General features: G+C 37.2%; 1 protein-coding gene across 1 annotated transcript in view; it reads right to left on the bottom strand.

Annotated features, from left to right (window-relative positions):
- The window catches only part of LOC135207226 (DNA (cytosine-5)-methyltransferase PliMCI-like), a 164,475-nt gene that overhangs the window by 107,941 nt on the left and 46,614 nt on the right, over positions 1 to 9,920 (bottom strand). The window contains exons 2-6 of the mRNA XM_064238858.1: positions 5,974 to 6,130; positions 5,328 to 5,760; positions 4,345 to 4,552; positions 1,709 to 1,927; positions 152 to 333 (exon numbers count right to left, since the gene is read on the bottom strand). Coding sequence (XP_064094928.1) covers positions 152 to 333; positions 1,709 to 1,927; positions 4,345 to 4,552; positions 5,328 to 5,760; positions 5,974 to 6,130 — 1,199 coding nt within the window. The remainder of the gene's footprint in view (positions 1 to 151; positions 334 to 1,708; positions 1,928 to 4,344; positions 4,553 to 5,327; positions 5,761 to 5,973; positions 6,131 to 9,920) is intronic.

Here is a 9,920-nt window from a genome sequence, read left to right on the forward strand (position 1 = left end):
AGATATGCATATCTACCATCAATGTGCACTTGAAGGGAACTAACTGCAAGAATGATCTACTAGTGTGGCTCAAGAGACTGCAAGAATGAATAGTCACCAAATGAGCTCAAAAAGACCAGTAATTATTCGTTAATATTCGTACAGATTTTACCTCCATCAAATCCAGAAATCCACCACTCATTAATGGGTCCCAATTCTTTGGCTGGAACTCCTCCCTCTATATCAGGGTTTTCTTCATAGATGGGTTTCAAGTATCCAGAAAAATACAAAAGGACATTTCGCTCTATCAGGCCACCATCAAATGGACACAAGTGACCTTCCTTGTCATAGACACTAGAATAGAAAAGACACAGTATTACTGGCTCAATCCTAAACTCATATACGTACATAGTACACAGTATATATATCATCATAAATAGTTTACACCAGTTTTTCACTCTATGTACAGGGTTGACAAATAAATGAGTTCTCTCCATTACATAATATCTTGTGCACTTTCTGCCAGAACTCTTCAACAGGCCTGGGTCTTTTCATCTATTTCCCATTTTTTTAAGATTGTCTTGGAATTCTTACAAGTTTCAGCCCATTCTGTGAAATCTGAGTTTTTTTTTCTCTCTCACCTCTGGGCTCTAAATCTCTGCAAATTCCTATTACAATCTTCCAAACATACTCTGGTCCTGATTCTTTACATTTTAATGCCTCATCTTTTCAAAATCTCCAATTTCCTTGTCACTACAGACCTTATGTACCATCTTAAGTCTTTGCTCTTTCCCCTCTACCAACGGCATATTTTTCTTATTAGTATAGTCTAGCTATCCCTCCATTTCATCTTCAACAACAGAAGTTCTACCCCCTCTAAATCATTCCAATCAATCACAACACAGTTTTTAACTGTCCTCTCTTACTTATTCACTCTTATAATGCATTCTGGACTTTGAAAATCTATATTACCCTTTGCATATTTTGTAAACCTGACCATCTCTTGTGGCACTATGCTACATTCTACACAAAGGAAAAGGTTCACTCCCACACCTTTTATTACTAAAATCACTGGCAATTTTCCTGATTGTAAATTTTCCTTTCTACCTTTCCATACACCATAAACTTTGTTTTGCTTATGTTGATTTTCATTCTTCTCTTTTCCTTTCCATTTCATTCTTCATTCACAACACTTCATCTTTCTTTGAATCTGCCAAAAACTGTATAAAGAACCTCCCATGGTCCCGTATTCTGCTAGTGATCTCTCTGGCACAAAACCAAACTGACAATACTTCATTTTAAACATTTTTCTCACCCTTTCCTCTTACACCTTTTCCAATATTTTCATAGCATGCTCAAGTAGTCTTTCATTAGCACTGGTTTCCTTGCTCAAACCATATATACATGCACAGAATTTTTCATCTTTTACAATGCTGTATTAAGTAATTTTTTTCAATCTGCAATAACATATCTATTAATATTTAATCACACATAGAATGGAGGCACAAGAAAATTTCTATAATAAATCTTTAAATATTTAAACACATTTTTTACACTTAAATTAGTAAAAGTGCAACATGAAATACATTTTACTTATAACCCAAAAATGTCCTTGTCAGAAATACTGCTTATTTAACATAAACTTTTAAATAGGTAAAATGGTGATTCCAAGATTGTTATAGTAGTACTATACCAAAAGTAATCCATTTTATCTTGAAAACAAACTTACTTGAATCCAGTTATCTTCTGTTGTGGCCTCTCATCCATTTCATGGACAAATTCTTCTTCACCAGTGAAGAGTGACAATTTTGGATCTGTCAGGGCAATAAATTCCTCTACTGCACCATCAGGATGACCAGGAAACAACATAAGGTCAGCACTATTAAGATGCTGCCGACAAATCTCACAACGACCCTGTATCTTTGGGGTGCTATTGTTGCTATTCTCACTGGAAAGAAAGAGGCTTGATTTTTACAAGAAATATTTCTGATGAAAAACTGACAAACAGTAATTCTAATAATCTCTACATTATCACAGAAACTTGAAACACCAATAATGTATCAAAAGCTTTCCAACTTCATAAGTTTCAACAGTCAACACAAAATATCCCTGGAAAGTAGCTGATACAAGCCTAATTCAGTTGTTACACATAGTATGTCACAAAATTCCTCTATTTTATGTAAATAAGTATATCATGTTCAACTAGCATTTTTCATTCACTAAATAACTGTATTATGGAAAAACTCTTTGCAAAGTAGACAACTCGCAGTATTCCTTATTCCTGTATAGTAATAATACAACAGCTTAGATTGCTTCCTTTTTCCTAAACTACATAACATTCAGGTAAAAGTTTTCCTGGTGGGAATTGTTTTAATGTTATTTCAATTTCTTTATTCTTTACCTGAATGGAAAAAAAAGTCTATGGTGCACCAGATGTAAATGGTTGTGGATTTCCATTCATTAGATGAATATTATAAAATCATTCAGGATGGGCTCCCTTTGTCCAGGGGGGAGGGGGGGGACTACAAGGAAAGGAGCAATATTGTCATCTTTAAAATGGCAGCTGCTCTAGGAGATCCACCCGAATACCTCACCCTCAGTAACTTAAGGGTTGTCAGTCAGCTGGGATTAGGGCAAGACCTAATACGTATAGTTTTCCCTGTTCTGCCAAATAAGGTATATAAATTTATTGGTGGAGAGACATGACATCCAAATTAACCCTCCATCAAAATTTCAAAAGCAAGTTTTCAATAACCAAATAATTTTAGACTTTGTTATAGTCTTTTGATAGAATGTAGGAATAAATATCAAATTGTTCTTAAAAAAAAGCCTGATTACAATTTGTTAGGTCAGCAGATGAAGCAAAAGGCTTCCAGAGAAAATTCATCAAAGCATTGGGACATCGCTTCTCACATGTCCCCCTTTGTGCCCCAATAAAACAGCAATGGGTCAAGGATCTGGAAAGCCTTCTCAACAACAAACCATTTGTACCAAATTCCAATTTCTGAAGTTCCAATCATCCAATATCATTCTGCAATTTGGTCACAACAGGATTAAATCATCTTGAAAATTGAGAGGTAATGAATCACAGAAGAAAAGACAAAACTATAATAGAATTAACTGTATTCTCCAGTATTATGTGGTGATGGTACAGTCTGGACAGCACTATGAAATATTTCATACATCCTGCACAATGAGTTCAAGTGAACAATGTCAGAGATTAATACTACCATCAGGGATATGAACTTTAATAGAATTTAGGTTTTATCCAACAATTTAAAATGGTAGTTAACAGTCAATGACCATATATGGGAACACTACTCAAAACTTCAAAGGATATGAGAATTAAAACAGGGAACACTATTCGAAACACTGAAGGATACGACAATCAAAACATTCTAAAAATCTTGGGACTTTTGCAGTACAATAACCCCACCATCGTTTGCAATAATTCATCCAAAGGGGATGCAAATAGTACATGTAAATCCAAAGAGCAGACAAAGGAATGGTGAATAGGCCAGCCTAGCCTATGCTACCGTTAGACAACCTTCAAAGAAAGGAATATAATAGGAAATCACCAAGTGTTCTCTTGATGAAAAATAATATACTGGTACTTTACACTCTTCAGTGCTGCTGTCTGACAAACCTGAAAAAAACCTGAATTTCAGTGTTAAGTACAAAGGCATTAATTAAAAAGGGAATACAGTACAATGAATGTACAATTATAATTCGGTTATACTGGATAAAAGATATTCACAAACACTGCCAGCATTACTCCCAGAGTAGCCAGGGAATGATGCCTTAAATAGCAAGAAGGTAAAAAAATACTAGGTCATTTCCAGAGCCAGGAACCTAAGGATCTACCTATTACAGCTGGCGTCTGACATTCGTATCAGTAGCTTTTGTGATAAACATAATGAGCACAGCAATATTTCTTGTTTTATCGTTCTGCTCTTGGTTAAGCAATTTTATATATGTTGGCTTACTAACCTCTCCCTTACTTACTTTTCTTTCCCTCATACTGTACTGCATATAGCAATATACTGTATGTATATTAGTTTATTTTTATTTTTTCAACAGATGGGCAATACTATTACATACAAAGTTGCTTTGCAAGTTAATTCCCTTTTATAATGTTCAACATGAATTTCTACTCATTCTCTATAAAAATAATCATAATTCAGCAACATCAATTTACATGCTGATAAAATATATTGACTACGTAAGTAAGAAAAGTACCATTGCAGATACTCGTATACTGATAAAGGACACAGAAATCACAACAAAATTATAATAAACTGCTCTTCAAATACACACAACATAATTTTGATATTAAACTGTCTTCAAATAATGAACAGATAATACCTTTCAGTATCTGGTTTACTTGCATCATCAGACTTGCCATCCTCTTCAACAACTGAATCAGTGTTCTTTTTCTGTCTCTTCTCACTGTGCCCATCATCTACTTCTTCCTTCAAGTTCTGTTCCTCACATTTACGTTTGGAAACAAACATGTCTGAGATTGATCGTTGAGCTTTATCAACAGATCTCCTAGTTCGACGTGGTGTAGAACCTGGCAAGGATAAAAGAAATTAGTTTGAGCAACCAAGTATATATGCTGTAATTAAATTTGGTCTAAGTCTTCATCTATATGTACACTTATCCAAGATTTTCATTGATTTTGTTCTGTTAACTCTGTTATGTACTAATTATTCCTCATCCCTTTTATCTTAAGTCTAAATTATTTCCATTTCTGAGAGCTTAATCCATTTTTCAGCCACTGGTCACATCTGTATAAGAAGGAAAATCATAATCACGGGTCCACAAGCACACTATAAAAAGCTGGCACAGGCCAAACAGACAAAACTTTAACATGATGTAGCCCACCATTATCTTGTGGCCATTAGTATCTAGAATGTGCCATTCTAATGTTAACTAGATCATGTTTACATCAAGCCTTGTTCTTGGGACAAGTTTCACTCACTGAAAAGGTAACAAAGGATTAACCAAGGGGAAATATACACTGAGTAAGAAATTTCAATCTTACTCCCTTCTCAAAGCATTGCAATATTAAAGCAATAATATTGAATACAGTAGCTCTTAACCTATAATTATTCTTCAAGTGATAAAAAATAAATTATAAAAATTTCCAAACAATCAATAGAAACAAATACATACTGTACTAATGATATTATCTACCATTGTCTATCTGTTCACTGCAATTACATGGTTAACATACTGATAGCTACTGGATCTACTAAAATCAATTCATAACTGTCAAGATGGCTTGTGTCTTTTTTAAAAATCATAAACTGTTACTCACTGGTACATGAAAACATAGAGCTTACCTTTACCCTTTTTACTGTTCTTAATAGTAATGTCTTCCATTTCCACATCTTCATTGTTAGAGTCATCCTCATCTACTTTTTTAACATTTTTACTTTCAGATTTGTTAACAGGAGTGGTACCATTTCCAGAAATCCCTAATCCACTGCCTGATGGCCCACTTTTTTCTTCCAATGACCCATTATCACTGCTTGCTGCTTCTCCATTCTTGCTCTGTGTTCCATTGCCACTACTTGATGTTGTGCTACCACCAGTCAAAGAGCTGCTGTTGTTGCCTACATTCTTGTCATTTTCTTTATTGGCAAACAGAGTTAGTTTATCTTTGAAAGAATCATTCTTTGCATTTGATTCCTTAACTGCTTCCTTCTTATCCTCAATCTGGGATGAGTTTAACCATGATTCTAGCAAATTCTCGAGCTTGTTGTTAAGCCCTTTCTGGAAAGTAAAGAAATTATTGTACTAAGTTAAGATATAAACAATATGAAAAGAAAGTGTGAATGGATGAATGGAAAGAGGAAGAATGTCACTATTAACAACCATGAAATTAAGTAGTGCATACATAAAAATGTATCAGTAAAAACACTTCATGCAATTGTGCTGATGAAACAAAGTATTTCTATCAAAAACAATTCACAATGAATACTGTACCTCTGTTATTTCTTCATCTCTAAACTGACTCTCTAAAGTGACAATTTCCTTAGATACTGTTTCAGTTAAATGATCCTTCAAAAGAATTCGAAGTCGTTTAATGTAACCTTTCTGGGTTACTTCCTCTTCTTTATATTCCGCCTGTAATTCTGTAACCCTGAAATTATCATGTCTTCATATTAGCTAAATGTTCTTTAGAAAACACAAAATAAAAAGTTTCAGCTAAAGGTATTCTTTTAGCATATTCTTTAATGTACATACATTCAATGTCAATGAGCCTACTTGTCATCGGAATTTCTCCAGAATGGTTGAGGGGATTTCAATCAAACTCTTAACAGAAGTAGACCATCATGCACAGATATAAAAGATTACATATTTCTAATCTGTCTACCACACTTACTTTACTCCCAAAACTTCACCTAAGTGATTGAAGGGGTTTCAATTGATAAATGCAAGCAACTGCAACGAAACATGAAAATCTTTAAAACGTCACTTTTATGATGTACTATATAATGTTGTTCTGTTAACATTTACAAACTCATCATCACCACAGTCTGCTATACTATGGCAATTCTAAATTTCTGAATGAAGACACTAAAGCAGCCTCCCCATTCTCTTAAGGAGTGAACCAGCCACAGGTAGGTAAAATAACATGCACCATGCAATTCCACCTTAACCAGAGTAATGGTGAATGCTAACCTGAATCCATATTATAAGTGTGTGTGTGTTTGTGGGGAGAGGCAATCAAAACCATTGCTATTTTTACGACTGGCCAAAATGGACATCACCTCTCCACGCAAAACACTGTGAGTAATTCATGGGGAAGGTGAGGGTTTTCAAATCTCAAGAGTGAACCAAAGAAAAATGTCAATGCTGTGAATAGAAGAACGATGGTAATGCTAACAGATACAATTAAATTTGATAGATAAAATGTAATTTTGGTAGGTACACCATTCATTTCCAAGAAAAAGAGTATAAAAAAGTTTCTTTAGCATTAGAAGAATAGGTTGCACAAGATTTCATGACAAAAAAAATTGGCAAAATAACAAATGTATAAATGCCTGTCAATTATATTTAGTACAATCTCCCTTCAGACTCATTTAGCCTGTACATAGATATCCATCAGTTTGTATAAAGTTTGACTAAAATCCCTTCAACTGAGAAGCTGCTGCAAAAATTATGAGACTAGTTGACGAGTAAAAATGACAATCTCCTTCCAGGCAGATATGCCCTTGACCAAAATCTCTTAAGCTATGGCAAAATTACAATGGCAAAGAACATGAGAGACCACAGATGGATAATTTCCCTTCATGCACTCAGTTTATGGATAAACAAATAGACAGACAACATAACTGAGAAGGAAACTACATATTGCTCTCACACTAATGGAGGGGGATGAAAATAAAAATACAGTGGTCGCCCCCGCATTCGCGGGGGATGCGTACCAGACCCCCCCGTGAATAGTTAGAACCCACGAATGTTTGGAAACCCTATGAAAATGCTAAAAACAGCCTATTTTGTTAGTTAAAACTCAAGAAAAACCCACTAAAAATGTTCATACTTGGTTTTTTTTAATAGTTTTATCACAAAAAGTGCATTTTATGATGAAATTCATCAAAAAAACCAGGAATTTGTGGATATTTATCATAGAAAAATACCGCGAATTTTCCGCGAATAATGCAGGGAAACGTTCCCCAGAGAAATCCGCGAATGTATGAGTCCGCGAATCAGGAGAACGCGAATACGGGGGGTCCACTGTATACCGACTGATTTTAATGCCTCAATGTTAACTTGTTAAAAATGTTTGATCAAGTTGGTCCAAGAAACAACTACACACACAAATCAGAGCACACAGCCAAATAGCTGTAGAAATGTAAAATTGGTTCAAGGTCTAATCTCCACTGTCTAAGCCCAGGCTGAATTTATTCCTTTTCCTATGCATTTCAGATACTAGGTTGGGTGCTTTTTTGGGGGTTATTATACATAAATTTTTCATATGAGAGAGAGAGAGAGGAGAGAGAGAGAGAGAGAGAGAGAGAGAGCCCGATGAGAGAGATGGAGAGAAGAGAGAGAGAGCGAGAGAGAGAGAGAGAGATGAGGAGGAGACGAGAGGGGAGAAGAGAGAGAGACGAGAGAAACGAAGTGCGTAGCACTAAAAGTGGGCCTGAGAGAAAACCTTACAATTGCACTATAAAGAAATAGTTAAGAGACATTGGACAACAAAACTGAAGCAAGGCAGCAAGAAAGATGTTAACAAGTGTAAATATTAAAAAAAAAATGCATAATTATAAAAAAATGCAAAAGGAAATATTACAGTTGATAAATGGCGGGAAACAAGCCGCTGTAGTAGTGTACCAGTGTTGATTGCTCCTAAAGTGCTCAAGACAAGTGAAAAGTGGGAGTTGAGGTGGTTGACAGCAAAAAAAGTGCTACTTGAAAATAACAGAAAAGAAGTACCTACACGGAAACAAGGGCAGAACTTGTAAAATACCACACAGTTGCACACAGCCAGGGCTCTAAGTGATGCTGCAAACACCATTTTGGATAATTCTAGGCAATAAACTCCACGCAGACTGTAAGGAATGTTCCCGCGAATACGACAGCAACTAGGGATTGAGGCGTCAAATGTATTTCACTGTGTTTACCCAGTAGGTACTAGCCCCTGGGGGTTAATCACAGTTGACCCCCAAAAATGACAATTTGTCTAAAATTGCATTTTGTTTTTCCTAAACTATACACCAAAACCTGAGGTCCTTTTACAATAGGAAGGTATACTAGCGGCAGCTGGATAGGTCGTAAGCTTTCGAACAAGGGGTTCGGTAGTTAACTGCTTGTCCGACAGGCGCGCTGCGCGCGACTGGGAGGTAAACAAATCACTTTGCTTTTGGCCCAAGCAAAAACTGCAGAGTGAGGGGTGGCATGAGGTGGGGCTATGTGTAAAAGGACCTCAGGTTTGTATAGTTAGGAAAAATGCAATTTTAGACAAATTGTCATTTGTTCCGACACGGCATACAAACCTTCGGTCCTTTTACAATAGGAAGACTCACTTCTTGGTGGGTGGAATCTGAGTCTTTTGTGAACAGACTGGTGTTCGCCCAACCTTGGAAGCCTCCCTGGTCGTAAGAGCGAGGGAGGGATCCAAGCCTCTGTCCGATTGATCGGGGTGTGCACCGCAGGATCAATGGTCAGACCTCTGGACCGAGTACTAAGAGAGAGGCAAGCGTATCTCTTCGTACCAGCAATGTAAGAACTTGTTCCTGTACAGGAGCAAAGTTAAAGTCATGGTTTTGACTCTTGTAGGCATCCACTTCCCCCCCTTGTAGAAGGAAGTGGTGGATATTCTGCTCCCATCCCTCGTGAAAGGGATAGAGGGGCTCTGTCATATAGCTCACCGGCATCTCGTCCTTATCCAGCAGGGTGATGACCGTATCCCTCTACCCACAGGTAGAGGGAAGAAAAAGATAGAAAGAGGAGCCAGTCACTTTCTCATCACTATCTATTCATACAGTCACACCAGGACTCGATGCTGTTCAGCCTGCTAGGGTTCTGGGTTAGCTAGACGACGTGTTGAGCAGCCACCACGGGTCCTAAGGAAACCGATCCAAGGACCTATGGGCAATATCCAAGAGGTATAAGGAAGTTGCCGGTGGTCTGGTTGTACCAGACCCCCGCCTTCCATACCTGCGCCACGGAGAAGTTCTTACGAAACGCCAACGAGGGGCCAATACTTCTGACTTCGTGAGTTCTCGGACGGGACGTACGGATGTCGTCACTACCATCAGCCTCCTACGCCCTCCTGAAGACCTCACGCAGCCAGGACGAAAGAGTGTTCTTGATACTTCTTTCTTGTTGACCCCTTTGCTAACGGAGAGGCGTCGACACTCAGGCCCGAGGTGTCGAGTTCTCTTCAGATAGCGCCGTAGCGTCCTCCCAGGACAAAGCAGCAT

The sequence above is a fragment of the Macrobrachium nipponense genome, chromosome 11 (genome assembly GCF_015104395.2).
Source record: "Macrobrachium nipponense isolate FS-2020 chromosome 11, ASM1510439v2, whole genome shotgun sequence".
Lineage (NCBI taxonomy): Eukaryota > Metazoa > Arthropoda > Malacostraca > Decapoda > Palaemonidae > Macrobrachium > Macrobrachium nipponense.